Source organism: Oncorhynchus masou, chromosome 27 (genome assembly GCF_036934945.1).
Source record: "Oncorhynchus masou masou isolate Uvic2021 chromosome 27, UVic_Omas_1.1, whole genome shotgun sequence".
NCBI classification, from domain to species: Eukaryota; Metazoa; Chordata; class Actinopteri; order Salmoniformes; family Salmonidae; genus Oncorhynchus; species Oncorhynchus masou.
Genome location: NC_088238.1, coordinates 21,797,283 through 21,816,910, shown reverse-complemented (window position 1 = coordinate 21,816,910; position 19,628 = coordinate 21,797,283). Strand labels below are relative to the sequence as shown.

At 45.7% G+C, this 19,628-nt stretch overlaps 1 protein-coding gene across 1 annotated transcript in view; it reads right to left on the bottom strand.

Annotated features, from left to right (window-relative positions):
* Window positions 1-19,628, bottom strand: part of LOC135515783 (membrane-associated guanylate kinase, WW and PDZ domain-containing protein 2-like) — a 308,130-nt gene that overhangs the window by 30,193 nt on the left and 258,309 nt on the right. Inside the window, 1 exon segment of the mRNA XM_064939514.1 lies at window positions 9,078-9,767. Coding sequence (XP_064795586.1) covers window positions 9,078-9,767 — 690 coding nt within the window.

Genomic DNA, 19,628 nt, shown 5'->3' with positions numbered 1-19,628 from the left:
ATGCCCTCCATCACCAACGAGTGGCACAGCAGAAATGGAAAGGGATCAACAAAAGAGAGGGGGTGGTAGAGGATGGAGGAAGGGAGAGAGATGAAGCGACAGAGAAGACATATTTGCAAACTATCAGTCTCTCTCAGTGAGTCATCAATCTGACTGGAGCTTGCCTTGCACAGATCCACGGCTAGAATATAGATTTTTATAGATGGGGGGGAATTACAGCAGCTTATCAGGAACGACTTTAACAATTCTCAAATCCAATTATTTTTTATACAGATGATAAAGAACCCACATTACTGGGTGACACATGAGAGAGCGTTCAGACGGCAGGTCTGTTTTTGAATGAAAACTGACTCTCTTCACTTTCTCAGAACAAGGTCAATCATTACGAGTGCTCTTAGGATGACCTGCTATCAACCGGCATTACTTCAAGACAGAACAACCTGTGTTCCCTGGGAAAGGCAGAGCAACAACCATCATGGAGGGGACTCCACAGGGGAAATCCATTCATTGTTAACTCAGGCATAGGAGGTGTTTGGTTAGACAGAGATGTCAGTGGTGCCCTTTCCTATGGTAGATCAGCACTGAGATGTATTGAGTGACAGACTCTTTCCTCTGTTCCAGTGAGACCCCATAGCAGAGAACATCACTGAGTCAAATATGGTCTAATACCTGAGCTGCATTTAATTTAGTTTGCCTGGTACGGTAGAACCAATTGTATAGTTCAGATAGTGCAAGGATCTGAGCTAGTGCTACATCTGCAAGTTAGCCATGACAGGTCACGTTATCATTGGCCTACAGTACTCATAGTATGCAACACTTGCAATGATGACATTCCACCTGGAGATCTGACATAGTAGAGGTGTCTGAAGTGAATAATTTGTCACAGAGCAATGGGACAGGACCATGTAAGAGCAGTGGGACAGGACCATGTAAGAGCAGTGGGACAGGACCATGTAAGAGAAGTGGAACAGGACCTTGTAAGAGCAATGGGACAGGACCATGTAAGAGCAGTGGGACAGGACCATGTTAGAGCAGTGGGACAGGACCATGTTAGAGCAGTGGGACAGGACCTTGTAAGAGCAGTGGGACAGGACCATGTTAGAGCAGTGGGACAGGACCATGTAAGAGCAGTGGAACAGGACCATGTAAGAGCAGTGGGACAGGACCATGTAAGAGAAGTGGGACAGGACCATGTAAGAGCAGTGGGACAGGACCATGTAAGAGCAGTGGGACAGGACCTTGTAAGAGCAGTGGGACAGGACCATGTTAGAGCAGTGGGACAGGACCATGTTAGAGCAGTGGGACAGGACCATGTTAGAGCAGTGGGACAGGACCATGTTAGAGCAGTGGGACAGGACCATGTTAGAGCAGTGGGACAGGACCATGTTAGAGCAGTGGGACAGGACCATGTTAGAGCAGTGGGACAGGACCATGTTAGAGCAGTGGGACAGGACCATGTTAGAGCAGTGGGACAGGACCATGTTAGAGCAGTGGGACAGGACCATGTAAGAGCAGTGGGACAGGACCATGTTAGAGAAATGGGACAGGACCATGTTCGAGCAGTGGGACAGGACCATGTAAGAGAAATGGGAAAGGACCATGTAAGAGAAATGGGACAGGACCATGTTAGAGAAATGGGACAGGGCCATGTTAGAGCAGTGGGACAGGACCATGTAAGAGAAATGGGACAGGACCATGTTAGAGAAATGGGACAGGGCCATGTTAGAGCAGCGGGACAGGACCATGTAAGAGAAATGGGACAGGACCATGTAAGAGAAATGAGACAGGACCACCATTTTTACGGTGACTCTTCTGCTCCAATGAGACCATGCTGACCCACTGCAGTTTCCTGTGGCAACTAATCGATGACCATGGCGGAGCACTGAACAACTGGCCCTGCCCATGGTCCTAATGCCCCTCAGGATATCAGCTAGTGTATACTGTATGTAAGGAAGGGATATTGAATTTGGGGGCTTGAGGGCTGAAGTACTGCGGGCTTTCTTTTCTACCTTGAGGTTAGAATCACTTCCTGATTCGAAGAAAAATGATAAATAGCTCTGATGTAAAGTGTGACTGTCAGTGAGAGTGAGAGGGCTGACATATTTTCTGTCTACGACGAAAGAGCTGTATGCTAAATGAATCAGTAACATACTAATGGGACTGAGTGCTGCCCCCGTACAGTTAATGAGTTGATTGAATCAGAGCCATACGAAACCCCATGTAGATGTAGATATTTCCAACATGACATGACACACCTGCACACGCGTACAGACATGCATGTGCACACACACACTCACAACCGTGAAGAGCACTATAATATCACACCGCCAGGCTAACAGCAGGCCATGTCATTATTTAAATGAGATTTGGATAACACTACAATTTGATGGAATCTTGCATAGCTTATGAATAAAGCCCACAGGGACGGTTAGCTACTTTAAATAATATCTGGCACATGAAAATGGATTTTGTTGCATGCTGGTTCCATGTTCACTCACATGTTCAATACCAACACACATCTAGCTGAGGAACAGTAGAAACGATGTGCACTCCATGCTTCAATCCACATTACAGCTCACAACAACACAATAATTTCTTTATCCCTACTACTCGTATAATACAATCACACTTTAAATCGCATGCTTTAAACACACTCCAAATAAAAGCGCCTAGTTTTGTCAATGTAAGATTGAGCCCGATCCAGGTTAAGCACCCTACTTAGACTCGCTACACACTTTTGTGAAGCCTTAACCCCTGACTCAATGAAAGTGATCTTAGCACCACTCAACCCTAGTAAATGTGTCTAACCTCTTCCAGCCCCGCTGGGTTCTGACCTGGCTGCTCACCCATAAGCCATTTGGATGTCTCTTCCACATCCCTCTCTCTTCCTGTTCCTCTCTCCTAGGGCCATTCTGATTGGCCAAGGATTCCTGCAGTGGCACAGGGCAGTTCTGGATTGGCTCAGCTCTGCATGGTGCATGTTGGTGGAGACAGAGCTGTGAACATGGCTGTTGCTGTTCAGCACTGTGCTGGTTTGGCAGGCAGCCTGCTCTACCGCCTCTTACTGTTAGCCAATGAATCACTGTCTGGCTGTGTGCTGAATAATCCCTGTGTTGCTGGGCGGTGCTCATTGATTCAAAGACTCTCCATCCCTCCCTTCTCTCGATCTCTCCCTCTCTCCTTCTCTCTCTTTGTTGTGATAGTCATCTCTGGTTCAGCCCGGAGGAAGATATAGCCACCTTAAAGACCATTAGGAGGGAACAGGAGGGAACAGGACAGGCCAAGTGAGCAAGAAAGACTAGAATGACTAACACACTGGCAGCATCGTCAAGAGAAAACCTCAGTGAGAGAGTGTACTTGACCAGCAAACAGCTATTGACCATGTATGGGCGTATGAGTATGTGTGTACTGTGTATGTATACATATGGGTATCTGCTGATGGGTAAGCGAACGTATGTGAACTTCACAATCCTGCCACGTCGAGGCACACTAAACGGACATGTCTGAAATCCTCCAATTAGTGTTATGGTGAAGGCAGCTTGGGTAATGGCGTAGATGGGCCTTAATGAGGGTGTCTGCAGCACACTCGCTAATTAGTGGCACTGGTGAGAGGCACGGCGGCTATTTGTATTGGCAGAAACAGGCCAGGAGTCAGCGGGGAGTTGAAGGGATGGCTGAATATCATAACTTTATTAGGAGAACAGGACCGTTTAAAAGTGATCACGCGTAATTCACTGGATGTTAGGGATGGTAATTGAGTCCGTTTCTGATCCATGGAGGAGAGAGTAAACGGTGTGGACCTCCTCCATTCCTGACGATGAGCATTATGGGAATTGATACCAATACAAGTGAAGACATACACATGGATGAACACACACACACACACACACACACACACACACACACACACACACACACACACACACACACACACACACACACACACACACACACACACACACACACACACACAACAAACATAAGCTCACACACACACATTCACATCGCAAGCTCAAGTGACTGCACTGATAACATCAATTTAGCTGTCATAAGGTAGTTATGAAGTAGCAATCCATGAAGCAATAATGAACAACTATATGACAGGAACAGCAGAAAGCTATGGGCTAGAGGCACGGTGTAAACACAGACATTACATCCACAGTGTATGTACAGCTAATATATGTGTTTCTGCTACCATTTAGCAATGATGATCACTAACGCCACTTCAAATACTATAATATTTGTGGAAACACGGAGAAACACTTTCAATGAAGCCTCCACACAGTGACAGCGGTTGCAACTTTCACGGCAACGCTCATCCGTTGAGTAGTGGTGACCATGACAACGTGCAGCCGGGCTACATCATAAACAAAACGCACGCACGCACGCAAGCAATCGCACACAAACAGAGTGCTGGGCCCTCTCTGAAATCATACATCTCAATAGTCAATAGCTCCCAGAGATAAGAGCTCTCCCTCATCATAGTTAGTGAGGCCTGTGGCCATCCCCTGACAAACAGAGCTGCTGTGGGGTAACTCAGCCCCCACTGATCATTTAGGATCTCACTAACGCTGTCTCTGCCTTTAATGGAGGGGTTGGCACGGCAACCCGCCATAAAAGAGCCACAACAGCGCCGCGAGGCTCTACACGGACAAGAAATCATGAGTGTGTGTGTAAAAGAGATGAATAAACGTTTAATAATAAGGCTGTCACAGCTTCCCCCTCTGGTGACAGAGGGTGTCAGTACTAAACACATCCACCAGATGGTGCTGTCTCAGTGTGTTGTGAGGCTGGGAGGTGGTAGACTGTAGACACGTCTGGAGCCGTCTGTCATTAGATGAGCCGCATGGCAGTGCTAGCCACACAACCATCTGGCCCCACCACACGCACACACACGCTCATACACACACTCTCATACACACACTGCTGCACAACGGACAGAGCCCATGCATAATCAACTTAGTTAGTTAGTCCTCCCTCTGCTCTCTCTCTCAGTTTGAGAGTGTTTACCAAATAGATGAGCTGTGTGTATGTCTGTGTGTCTGTGTGTATGTGCCATGACACAAACAAGGCATTTGAGAGTCAATGAGAAGAGAAGACATGTTTGCTAGTTGAATGTAATGTGGTGACAGACAGACATTGGTGGTCATCTCTTTACTCTCTCTCTGGGCAGTGAGTTGAGTGGGGGCACAGGTCCTCAGGGACCGAGACAGGGGCCATTTTAATTAGAATGTATGGCCTGGGTCCATTTCCCTGACAGCCCAGCCAAATCGCTGGGCATTAAGAGCTGGAACATCATTACAATGGAATGGTGACAGTTTTATTAGGGCCGTAATGGCCTGGCTAAACGCTGGAAGCTCTCATCCCTGATTGGTTTGAAGGGATGGAAAGATATTTTTTCTGTTTTCACCTGAAGCAACAGAAGTCAAGATCTGGGAGCCGGAAGGGAGCGTGAGCTATTGCCTGCAGGGGTTGAGGTCCTTTCCATTCCAATTCAGTTCAAGTTAGGACATGAGGTGAATTGAAATTCCAATTCAATCACTGAAAAAATCCTAATGGAAGAAAAATTAGTTTGTGACAGAATCTCCAGCCAATGTGGTATGGGTGGGGGAGGAGCTAATAATTTCTGTTTCCCCACTGCAGACGGCCATGTTTGAAACAGACTGAATCGTGTCAAGTGACTACTATGACCTTTCACCCTCACAGGGTGGGTCTGTCACAAGATGTCCGACAAACAGACATTCCACCGTGGCGTTCTGCCTTAGGGTGGTGGTGTGGAAGAGCTAAATGGTGCTAAGTGGGTTTGATGTAATGTGACTAAATCTACATCAGTTAGCTAGCTGCTTCATGGGCCAGCAGGCAGCACTTCTAGGAGAGCGCACTCCTTTTGACCTTCCAGCTCTGCTCAACCGCCAGGGTCCGACTACCACACAGATGGGAGGCTCTTTGAGTGTGTGTGTGTGTGTGTGTGTGTGGCGTGTGGGCATCCCTCATGAGACAAAAATGACTTAACCCTCCTAGCACCCAATCCCACTTCCTGGTCTCACATCTTCTGCTTTCTTCTCTCCTCCATTCCCCTGCTTCCCCTTCCCTCTGTTTCTCATTCTGTTCACATGCGCTCTGTTGGGCCCAGGATTACATGCCAGCCTAATAAAGAAATGTGCAACTGACAGTAGATCAATTCCCAAAATGACATTGACCTTTCTCTGTAAGTTAGTCACCATGGAGCTATCTGCCTGGCTCTCTGACTATTAGTCTTCTACCAGTTGATCAACAATTATTGACGGGGTGTGTGCGTGCGTAGCACCAGTGTAATGGCTGAGTCATTGTGGGGCATTATTGCAATCACACTTCAACAGGGCAGGAGGCTTAATGGGAGCTTCCTGATCACAGCAGGCTTAACTACAACTCATGTTCTGCTATGAACCTCTACAGTGGATGGGATCACTCTCTCTCTCCCCTACATGACACAAAACCATACTGACATCACATTAAACAAGGTCCATCAAGTAGAGGTTTTCTACCTTATATTAGAAAGTGACATTTTTCTGACTTTGACCAGTGACATTGAGTTCCTTATACAATTTTAACAGATTTCCTACCCCAAGTAATGTACCTGTACCTGTACCTTTCATATCACTGATCTATCTGATGTGATCATCTATACAACACTCCAATCATCCTTGAGGAAACAAGAGGAGAATCATAGTATGACTGAGATAAAGATGGCTAGCCTGTTACATGTTGTCTGTTAGCAGGCCTCTCAGACAAACAAGACGGGAATAAGAACACTATAGCGCAAATTAGCAACTAGCGGTGGCTTGTTAACATTCTATATCCTGCTCGCGTCATTGTCTATTTATTTCACGCTGTAATTGTCTGCACACAAAAGTCTTACATACTTTTTCTAAAAGAAAGGTCGCAGAGCAAATAGAAAACAGACACCTTGAAAATGAGTCAGCGATTTTATCAAGCAGGAAATTCAATCAATAAAATCTCCACCTCCTACAGATACAAGTGGACGGGATCACTCTCTTGCTCTCCTCCATGAGATCGCTCTTTCTCCCCTGAATGATACAAAACCATACTGACATCACATTAAACAAGGTCGTTGAAGTAGAGGTTTGCAAGGTTTGCAATTATTCAGGAAATGAGCATGGCTTCACATCGTCTTCAGATTTGAAGAAATGGAGGAAAATATGCAATGAAGTACAACGAGAGCGTATACAAATTCATTGCTACTTAACTAATTATGACAAATGTTAAGAAAATGTTGACCAATGTAATAAAGTAATGACTTTTCAAATAACTTACCTTACACATTATGTTGGCTGACAATTTGTTAGCTACACTGTCATTACGAACCAGATAGCATATCATTACAGCAGTATGTACCGGTATATAGTTAGCTAGCTACCTAACGTTAGGCTACTTATACATCAAACTTGCCAGTATATTAACTATAGGCTATCTAACTAACTACCCAACGCTAATTGACTTGATTATTCCCGTCATTCTTAGCTTAGCTAAACATAGTCGTTGTGCATTCTCAATGGACTTTCGGGTGCTTTCATAAATTCGTTCTGGCTATCTACTCCGATTTGCAGAATAATTCATTAACGAGCGCTCAACATCTATTGAATATGGCCAGTGTCAGTAAACCTCAGGAAAAAAACGTCATTAAATTGTTGCCAGCAGCAGCACAGTTACAGTCACCAACGCTCTGGATAACATGAACGCTGCCAGCTCTGCTAGGGCAAGTCAAATTGTCAGAGTGATCTCATTTGTGTCTGGAAGCAGCTAGCAAGCTAGCCAACGTTAGCTTGGGTGCTTGACTGCCGTTGTAAGGTCAGAACACTCAAATCAACCCTACTCCTCGGCCCGAGCGTCCAGTGTGCACTCCGAGAACAAAACCCTCTGATTTACAGCGAACTATCTGACTATGCTTGGAATTTACGAGTGCATTCTGACACTCCAGATTGAATTTAAGAACACACCCAAAGTCGGGAAATGTCTAACTAGTCATTTGTATGCTAACTAGCTAGCAAGAGGTTGCATAGCAACAGCATCAACTTCCGGTAGACAGGCGAAGAGCTAGTACGCTCAACTGAAAGGATACTGTCCGTTTACAGTACACTAAAATGAACTAATAGTATGTAGTATATACTCACTAAGTATGTAGTATACAGTATGTTAGTAAGGGTGTTCGAACACAGCTTATATCTTGCTCACATCAAAGTCTTTTTATTTGGGCTGTAATTTTCTGCTCACAAAAGTCTAGACTCTGCACACATACTAAACTTTTAGGTCGCAGTACAAATAGAAAAACTGAAAAACCTTAAAAATGAGTCAGCGTTTTTATCAAGCAGGAAATGTAAATTAAAAAAACCTCTGTTCGGATGCCAAAGAAAGAGCGCAAGCTAAATACGCACAACATGAGTCCTTCAGAGTAAACGGAAGGTAAGCACTTTTTCTCCCCAGTAAGTAAAATGAAGTAGAGTAAAGATCCTGTGAGAGTAGCTGTGTGTCAGTCAAACACGGCCGTACTGTATAATGGGTTTCTGTGGTCTTAGGACAGGACACACACAGACAGGACACACACACTCACCTGGACCAGGTCACCAGGAAAAAAAGAGAGAGAGATACAGAATAAAAGAGGAGAAAGGAGGAGAAAGACAGCGTGAGAGAGCAAGATATACAGAGAAAGAGAGATAGAAGGATATAATATGGATAGAAGAGAGAACGAGAAAGACAGAGAGAAAGAGAAAGACAGAGTGAAAGAAAGAGAAGGACAGGAAGAGAAAGACAGAGAGAGAAAGAGAGAGAGAAAGAGAGAGAGAGAGAAAGAGAGAGAGAAGAGAGAAAGAGAGAGAAAGAGAGAAAGAGTAAGAGTAAGAGAGAAAGAGAGAAAGAGAGAGAGAGAGAGAGAGAGAGAGAGAAAGAGAGAAGAGAGAGAGAGAAAGAGAGAGAGAGAGAGAAAGAGAGAGAGAGAGAGTTGGGTATATGAAGAAGCTCTTCTACATGGAGAGAAAGACAGGAAGTAGCCAGCCGGTTAGAGGCCCAAGGCATATTCTTACCTCCTCCACCCCTCTGGATGACCAGGCTGGTCTCAGCCCCAACGGCACACTCCTTGAGCAGCTCCACCACCTGGGTGTGACTGAGGCCCTGCACTCCCTGCTGGTTGATGTCTATGATCAGGTCCCCCTCACACAGACCAGGACACCCCTGGGGCTCCAGCACCTGCTTCACCCTCTGGCCCGTCGGGCTGTCTGCGATGGTGAACCCGAACCCTTCCGCCCCCTTCACCATGGTCAGCGTCAGCAGCTCCGCCTGCGTCGCCCCCGATGACGCCATGGACACCGAGTCCTCGCCGTGCGGCCCGCCGGGCGTCAGGGAGGAGCCATCCAGGTGGGTGTCGCCGGGGTGTGGCGGCGGAGGGGGTTGATGGTGGTGGTGGGCGTTGAGATGTTGGTCACCGTGCTCCTGGACGAAACGTGCCGTGCGCGAGATGTAGTCCATGTAGCTGTCGTAGTTGGAGCGTCCATTGACCAGGAGGGGGCGCTGCTCCATCAGGCCCAGGGGGGAGAGGAGGGTGGTGGTGGTGCCGGCGCTGGCGCCCGGGTCCTCGGGGTCGTAGGGCAGCTGGTAGCCACGGCACAGCACCAGGGTTACGCTCTGCCCGATGGGCACTGACTGGAACAGCTTGACCACGTCGGCATGGGTTGTGCCCAAGACACACACGTCATTGATGTACACGATGACATCACCTGGAGGAAGGGAGACACACAGCCAATCAAGGCCAAATAGACTGCAAAAACAAAGACCTATAGGGTGTTCAATACGGCTTATTCAATATTGTGTAGAACAAGCATGGTTCTTTATCATGCAGTATCAATACGCTACATTTCTATCTAAAATGTAATCTGAACGTTGCATTCTACTGAATAGGTCCCAGAATTACTGTACCTGAATTAGACGTCAGATAATGGACAAAACCATTAGGCACAGAAATACACTAGTCAGTGAATTGTGTGGTGGACAAAGGAGTGAGATTTGCCACACCTCATCATTGTACCTATCGCTACACACACTCAGCTATGTAGATAACTCAACTATTTATGGACAGTTAATACACAATAGCTCTCGCTCTGACAAAGTTCCATATCTTCTTCTCTGTCTCCGGTGCTGTATTCAATTTAATATTGTATTTTGTCAGGTGAGATACGGCTCTATATTTCAAAAGATGTTGATTAAGTGGGAGAACACAAGGTGGCATCCATATTAAATTTCAGTCCCGCCAAAACGCACTGCCCAGGTTTATAATGACAATCATTATTTTTCAATTATAAGCGTAATTATTATGCTAATCGGAGAGAGAGGAGAGATAGAGGGGGAGAGGGACAAAGAGAGAGACAGGGAGAGAGAGAGAGAGAGAGAGAGAGAGAGAGAGAGAGAGAGAGATGTATGCACAATTACCACAGATGTTTGCAACTCAGCACAAACAGACCTGGGAACCAGGCTACTTAGCATACCCTGTCAGTGTCATTTCCTTTTTGTGTGGAGACAGAATGCGTTCAGAGTTTAAATGCAGGTTCATACTGACAGAGCTAGCGTTAACGTATTCCTGGAGGCAGTGTGACGTGTGGAGACAGAACGCGTTCAGAGTTTAAATGCAGGTTCATACTGACAGAGCTAGCGTTAACGTATTCCTGGAGGCAGTGTGACGTGTGGAGACAGAAGAGTTAGCGTTAACGTATTCCTGGAGGCAGTTTAAATGCAGGTTCATACTGACAGAGCTTAGCGTTAACGTATGCCTGGAGGCAGTGTGACGAACGCGTGGAGAGAACGCGTTCAGAGTTTAAATGCAGAAGTGTGACGTGTGGAGACAGAACGCGTTCAGAGTTTAAATGCAGGTCCATACTGACAGAGCTAGCGTTAACAGAGTTTAAATGCAGGTTCATACTGACAGAGCTAGCGTTAACGTATTCCTGGAGGCAGTGTGACGTGTGGAGACAGAACGCGTTCAGAGTTTAAATGCAGGTTCATACTGACAGAGTTAGCGTTAACGTATTCCTGGAGGCAGTGTGACGTGTGGAGACAGAACACGTTCAGAGTTTAAATGCAGGTCCATACTGACAGAGTTAGCAGAACGCGTTTTTAAATGCGGTATTCCTGGAGGCAGTGTGACGTGTGGAGACAGAACACGTTCAGAGTTTAAATGCAGGTCCATACTGACAGAGCTAGCGTTAACGTATTCCTGGAGGCAGTGTGACGTGTGGAGACAGAACGCGTTCAGAGTTTAAATGCAGGTCCATACTGACAGAGCTAGCGTTAACGTATTCCTGGAGGCAGTGTGACGTGCGGAAGCAGGACTGTTTAATTAATCTGGGTAAATATGGACGACATTTGCCTGGAGCCCTGGTGTCACAATCAATAGCTTCACACGCTCCTGGAAAACAAATGATGGCGCCATGACCTAATCATGCCCTGGCCGCAGTGGCCCAGGAAATCATTCTTTATGACGGGTGACGAGGAGGGACACCACTGCAGGATTTCACTCGCATTTTCTCACACACCAAATATGCAGGTGCATACATACGAACACACTCACACAGTGCCACGCACGCACACACACTTTGTCTCTCCGTCACTAGCCTCCACTTCTCTTTGACCTCTAGTTCCTTCTCAAAACTATCACGAACCTCTACTCCACATTACCCTACGTCTTAAATCACCAATGTCCACCAACCTCCACTCTATGACCTGACCAATAGAAACACGCTATCTAGCACCAAGGACCATGATGCTTCCATCACGTCTATCTTCATTGTCTAATAACATCTATCTTCTACTAATGGTCGTTCAACAGTATGGAACAGAAGACACCCTCCTCCTGCCAAGAACAGGCCATCATATCATAGTGTTAAAGTGTCCCCAGTAGGGGGGGGGGGTCTGACTGAAGTAGAGGCCATATGTGTCCATGGCGGAGGACAGAGTAGCCATCTGGACCATTAGCACATACACACACACAGGCAGAGTGAGAGAGATGGAGAAAGTGAAAAAAGTGAAAGTGAAAGTGAGAGAGATGGAGAGAGAGAAAGAGGAGAGAGAGAGATGGATAGGGAGAGAGAGAGAGAGAGAGAGAGGGAGAGGGAGAGAGATGGAGGGAGGGAGAGAGACAGAAAGAGAGAGAGGAGAGAGAGAGAGCAGTAGCACTGAAGATGACACAGTGACAACCACAGCACTGCAACTGCACTACTGACCCCACAGCACTGCACTGCTGTCACTGCAGAATGGCTATTTACTCTATGTCACCCTATTCAGGAAACTAGGCGTATGTCGCAAGTCACCACTTCACAGGAGAGCCGTTTGAACGTAAAAGTATTTGTCTATCAAAATGCCTTCTCGAACATGTGAACTTTCATGCCTTAATAACAAACTTGTATGCCATCTGTAAATACGAATAAAAATAAATAAATTACGAGTCCTGTTGGTTAAGCCACAGAAAAAGACAGCAATCTTCACACTATGAGATGATGAGATAATGAGTGGGCTGGACATGCCGCGAGAGGAGTTCGTATTGGTCTGCCATATAGAGGCTTCTGTGTTGGTAATTCTGTCTAACGCGGCTTTAAAAAATGTATTGTGTAGTGGAGCTGCATAAGTGTTGCTCTCCACTTTCTGGAGGATCAAGTTTTGAAATCAATGGAATTAGAGTATGGTAGCTAAAGAGATGGAGAAAACACCTGTCTCTGGATCACATCTTCAAACTAAGGACAACCGTGGCATGGCATTCGTGACAGGGAGTTATGTCCATCATGCATGATGATTTGTACAGGTAAGACAGTCTAGCGTTAGCTAGCTACATTTTCAGATACTACACATTTCTAATTTTGACGGAAAGTGGTTTCATTTCAAGCTAAACTGTACTGTTAGCTAGTTAGCTCATGTTAGCTGGTTGGCTCCCAAGCTGATGTTATTAGTGGTATCCCAGAGCCGTTTGCTTTTCTAGTTAGAGCCTAATGTTCGCTAGCTATCATTAAACCTGGTTGGTTAGCTCCCAGCATATTCATGCAGGGTAGTAACGGCATGATTTGGCACTGTGTTCATTGTTATTTACCTAGATAACGTTAGCTGGCTGGCTCGTTAGCTTACGTGACATGTGTGATCGTACACGTTGTTTACCTAGCTAGGTCCATTGTTTACCTAGCTAGCTAGCTACATGTCTTTAGCTAAACACCCGTTGTACACTTTAATGAAATTGTTGCCAGCAGAGCTGGTTAGGCTGTTTTCTTGTTATCCAGAGGTAAACAAATCATCGGTCAGAGAGTCAAGTGTGTCGCTCTGAACGTTCTAAGAGTGAAACGAGATGGGTGGGGCTAAAGCTTAAGAGGGTGTGAACGATGCCGAATGGGTGTAGACAAAAAAAGAGCTCTTCACTACATACCAAAACATTCAACGGTCATTTTCTCAAAAGTGAGTTTACAGGTTTATCAACTTTCAAAACAGAATTACTTTCCCAAAGTTCCTCAAAAATGCAGTGTATGATATACCATTTTGTTGCTCTACTTGTATCCAATGTAAAATACACCATTTCAAATTTTGCTCCATAAGACTGAATCCAGGTGGTGAGTCACCTTTAAGAATACTCTGTAGCTTCCCTTCACAGGCAGATACTTAAAGTTTTTAGATAAGGGTACGTGTGTGGGTTTAGTTGTGGAAACAAAGTTACATTGCTATTGGTTTGATTGCATGAACCCAACGCTATGTCAATGGACCCCATCACATACCATGTCACTTTATCCTCCTCCAATACTGTACATTCCAGGTCACTGTATAAGGTCACTTACTTTAACATGAAAAATACTGTGTTTTCCCTCTAACAAATACAGTGTCACATCTAACCACTGTGTCCCCGCTGAAAGAGATGGTATCATATGTTTTTCCTCAACACATTTCTCTGGGCCTGGAACCATGTAGCGAAGCAGGCAGAAGAGGTGTGAGTGTGAGTGTGTGTGTGTGTGTGTGTGTGTGTGTGTGTACGGACACAGAGCGACAAATAATCCTTCTGAAATAGGGAATTTCACACTTCCACAGGCCTGGTTTCCCTCTCTCCTCTCTATTAACTATGTGCTACTAGAATCCAACACAGCTTAACTAGGCCACTGAGTCTGGAGGGAGAGGAGGAGAAGAGAGGAGGAGAAGAGAAGAGAAGAGAGGAGAAGAGAGGAGGAGAAGAGAGGAGAGGAGGAGAAGAGAAGAGAGGAGAAGATAACGGGGAAAGGATGTTAGGAGGATGTTGGGAGGACCACAGAATAGATAGTATACCTAGCTATACAAAGCATTGCCGAATCAGACCATTACTGATCTGTTCCAGCTGGCTTGTAGGCATTATTGCAAACTTTACTTGGCGATACTTCCTCTATTCCCAACTTGGAAGACAATGCTTGTTTTCAAAACTTCCATGGATAGTTGCAGGTGGTTTGTTTGAATTTAGAAAATGCTCCGTCATTTTAAAAGTTTTTGCTCCCTGAAGTAACAAAACAATGTGTACACTGACATCTTGTCTATTTCAAATCTTCTCATTGATCGAGACAGGTGAATGTCATTCAACACGACGATTGATATCTGAGTCACGGTCATTACACAAGACACTTTGGGGTGGACACCCACTTGTCTCAATGAGATGTGAAAATATTTGAAATGGACAAGATGGTGGTGTTGGATTACATCATGGAACAAAAAATGAATTTAATTTAATAAAGAAGAATTTTCTAAATTCAACCAGCTGCAACTATCCATGGCAGTTTAGAAGACATGCGTTATCTTCCAAGTTGGGAATTTATGAAGTATCACCAAGTAAAGGTTGATCGCCAAGTAAAGTAAAATAATCTGTACACCACCTAAGTAATAATGCCTATTTGCCAGCTGGAACAGCAGTAATGGTCTGACTCGGCTAGATTTTTAATAGCTACAATAAAGTGTATCATATATTGTAATATGTTTGAAATGCTGAAATGCTTCAGTCTGTTTTTAGACCCCATCATAGCACTGAGACTGCACTTGTGAAGGTGGTAAATGACCTTTTAATGGCATCAGACCGAGGCTCTGCGTCTGTCCTTGTGCTCCTAGACCCTCGTACTGCTTTTGATACCATCGATCACCACATTCTTTTGGAGAGATTGGAAACCCAAATAGGTCTACACGGAAAAGTTCTGGCCTGGCTTATCTGTCGGAAAGATATCAGTTTGTTTCTGTGTATGGTTTGTCTTCTGACAAATCAACTGTAAATTTCGGTGTTCCTCAAGGTTCCATTTTAGGACCACTATTGTTTTCACTATATATTTTACCTCTTGGGGATGTCATTCGAAAACATAATGTTAACTTTCACTGCTATGCGGATGACACACAGCTGTACATTTCAATGAAACACGGTGAAGCACCAAAATTGCCCTCGCTAGAAGTCTATGTTTCAGACATAAGGAAGTGGATGGCTGCAAATGTTCTACTTTTAAACTCGGACAAAACAGAGATGCTTGTTCTAGGTCCCAAGAAACAAAGAGATCTTCTGTTGAATCTGACAATTAATCTTAATGGTTGTACAGTCGTCTCAAATAAAATTGTGAAGGACCTCGGCGCTACTCTGGACCCTGATCTCTCTTTTGACGAACATATCAAAACTTTCTGACCAAAAATTATGCAGAAAAATGTATCCATGCTTTTGTTACTTCTTGGTTAGACTACTGCAAATCTCTACTTTCCGGCTACCCGGATAAAGCACTGAATAAACTTCAGTTAGTGCTTAATACGGCTGCTAGAATCCTGACTAGAACCAAAAAATTTGATCATATTACTCCAGTGCTAGCCTCCCTACACTGGCTTCCTGTTAAGGCAAGGGCTGATTTCAAGGTTTTGCTGCTAACCTACAAAGCATTACATGGGCTTGATCCTACCTATCTCTCTGATTTGGTCCTGCCGTACATACCTACACGTACGCTATGGTCACAAGACACAGTCCTCCTAATTGTCCCTAGAATTTCCAAACAGCTGGAGGCAGGGCTTTCTCCTATAGACCTCCATTTTTATGGAATGGCCTGCCTACCCATGTGAGAGAGGCAGACTCGGTCTCAACCTTTAAGTCTTTACTGAAGATCTCTTCAGTGGATCATATGATTGAGTGTAGTCTGGCCCAGGAGTGTGAAGGTGAACGGAAAGGCTTTGGAGCAACGAACCGCCCTTGCTGTCTCTGCCTGGCCGGTTCCCCTCTTTCCACTGGGATTCTCTGCCTCTAACCCTATTACAGGGGCTGAGTCACTGGTGCTCTTTCATGCTGTCCCTAGGAGGGGTGTGTCACTTGAGTGGGTTGAGTCACTGATGTGATCTTCCTGTCTGGGTTGGCACTCCCCCCCCCCCCCCCATTGGGTTGTGCCATGGCGGAGATCTTTGTGGGCTATACTCGGCCTTGTCTCAAGATGGTAAGTTGGTGGTTGAAGATATCCTTCTAGTGGTGTGGGTGCTGTGCTTTGGCAAAGTGGGTGGGGTTATATCCTTCCCGTTTTGCCCTGTCCGGGGGTATCATCGGATGTGGCCACAGAGTCTCCTGACCCCTCACGTCTCTGCCTCCAGTATTTAATGTGTCGGGGGGCTAGGGTCAGTTTGTTATATCTGGAGTACTTCTCCGGTGTGAATTAATTAATTTATTCTATTCTCTCCTCTCTCTCTCTCTCTCTCTCTCTCTCCCTCCTCCCTCTCTCCCTCTCTCCCTCTCTCTCTCTCCCTCTCCCTCATCCATCCTCCCTCCTCCCTCCCTGAGCCCTAGGACCATGCCTCAGGACTACCTGGCATGAGGACTCCTTGCTGTCCCCAGTCCACCTGGCCGTGCTGCTGCTCCAGTTTCTTGCTGCACCCTCGACAACTACTGTGAACATTTGAACATCTTGGCCATGTTCTGTTATAATCTCCACCCGGCATAGCCAGAAGAGGACTGGCCACCCCTCATAGCCTGGTTCCTCTCTAGGTTTCTTCCTAGGTTTTTGCCTTTCTTGGGAATTTTTCCTAGCCACCGTGCTTCTACACCTGCATTGCTTGCTGTTTGGGGTTTTAGGCTGGGTTTCTGTACAGCACTTTGAGATATCAGCTGATGTACGAAGGGCATTTATTTAATTTTATTTGATTAATACTTCCACATTATATATTGTGGCACATAAAACATATGATCATCTCACAATGTAAAATGTACCATCTAGTCTGACCTGAAACAACCCATCAACTACTGTATCAGCCAACACTATACAGTATACTACAGCACAGTATAGTACAGTACATTATAGTATAGTATTGTACAGTATAGTACAGTACAACCAGGTCAAGGCACTGATGAATGAGTCAGGAAAAATACTGCACTTGGTCCAGCACAGTAATGCAGAGTAGTTTATAAATACACAGGGCCATGCAGAGTAGTTTATAAATACACAGGGCCATGCAGAGTAGTTTATAAATACACAGGGCCATGCAGAGTAGTTTATAAATACACAGGGCCATGCAGAGTAGTTTATAAATACACAGTGCCATGCAGAGTAGTTTATAAATACACAGGGTCATGCAGAGAGCATTCACATGACTTCCAGAGTTATATTCCCCTGATGACTTTTAGTGCAGTTGGCCAGTTTCTCAGTGTGTGTGTGTGTCCCACGCAGCCCGGGGAGCACAGGCAGGGCCAGGAGTTATGGTGTTCAGAAAATCCTTACAGTGATTAATGGACAAACACAGCCCCGCAGGCACACACATACGCACCCAACAGGCTTGCAGGCAAGTTTGCACACACACACTGCACCCCACACACATGTGTAGAGAGAGAGAGAGCGAGAGAGCGAGAGAGTGAGAGAGCGAGAGAGATGAGCTCTCCTGCTGGGTCACCACTATAGAGACAGAGACTAGTCCATGGCTCCCTTTGTGTCAGAGTGTGTCCATCTTTCAGACTAGCTCAGTTTGACCTGTGTCCATCTTTCAGACTAGCTCAGTTTGACCTGTGTCCATCTTTCAGACTAGCTCAGTTTGACCTGTGTCCATCTTTCAGACTAGCTCAGTTTGACCTGTGTCCATCTTTCAGACTAGCTCAGTTTGACCTGTGTCCATCTTTCAGACTAGCTCAGTTTGACCTGTGTCCATCTTTCAGACTAGCTCAGTTTGACCTGTGTCCATCTTTCAGACTAGCTCAGTTTGACCTGTGTCCATCTTTCAGACGAGGTCAGTTTGACCTGTGTCCATCTTTCAGACGAGGTCAGTTTGACCTGTGTCCATCTTTCAGTTTGACCTGTGTCCATCTTTCAGACGAGGTCAGTTTGACCTGTGTCCATCTTTCAGACGAGGTCCGTTTGACCTGTGCCCATCTTTCAGACGAGGTCAGTTTGACCTGTGCCCATCTTTCAGACGAGGTCAGTTTGACCTGTGTCCATCTTTCAGATCTTTCAGACGAGGTCAGTTTGACCTGTGTCCATCTTTCAGACGAGGTCAGTTTGACCTGTGTCCATCTTTCAGACGAGGTCAGTTTGACCTGTGTCCATCTTTCAGACGAGGTCCGTTTGACCTGTGTCCATCTTTCAGACGAGGTCCGTTTGACCTGTGCCCATCTTTCAGACGAGGTCAGTTTGACCTGTGTCCATCTTTCAGACGAGGTCAGTTTGACCTGTGTCCATCTTTCAGACGAGGTCAGTTTGACCTGTGTCCATCTTTCAGACGAGGTCAGTTTGACCTGTGTCCATCTTTCAGACGAGGTCAGTTTGACCTGTGTCCATCTTTCAGACGAGGTCAGTTTGACCTGTGTCCATCTTTCAGACGAGGTCAGTTTGACCTGTGTCCATCTTTCAGACGAGGTCAGTTTGACCTGTGTCCATCTTTCAGACGAGGTCAGTTTGACCTGTGTCCATCTTTCAGACGAGGTCAGTTTGACCTGTGTCCATCTTTCAGACGAGGTCAGTTTGACCTGTGTCCATCTTTCAGACTAGCTCAGTTTGACCTGTGTCCATCTTTCAGACTAGGTCAGTTTGACCTGTGTCCATCTTTCAGACGAGGTCAGTTTGACCTGTGTCCATCTTTCAGACGAGGTCAGTTTGACCTGTGTCCATCTTTCAGACTAGCTCAGTTTGACCTGTGCCCATCTTTCAGACTAGGTCAGTTTGACCTGTGTCCATCTTTCAGACGAGGTCAGTTTGACCTGTGTCCATCTTTCAGACTAGCTCAGTTTGACCTGTGTCCATCTTTCAGACTAGCTCAGTTTGACCTGTGTCCATCTTTCAGACTAGCTCAGTTTGACCTGTGTCCATCTTTCAGACGAGGTCAGTTTGACCTGTGTCCATCTTTCAGACTAGCTCAGTTTGACCTGTGTCCATCTTTCAGACTAGCTCAGTTTGACCTGTGTCCATCTTTCAGACGAGGTCAGTTTGACCTGTGTCCATCTTTCAGACTAGCTCAGTTTGACCTGTGCCCATCTTTCAGACGAGGTCAGTTTGACCTGTGTCCATCTTTCAGACTAGCTCAGTTTGACCTGTGTCCATCTTTCAGACTAGCTCAGTTTGACCTGTGCCCATCTTTCAGACGAGGTCAGTTTTACCTGTGTCCATCTTTCAGAC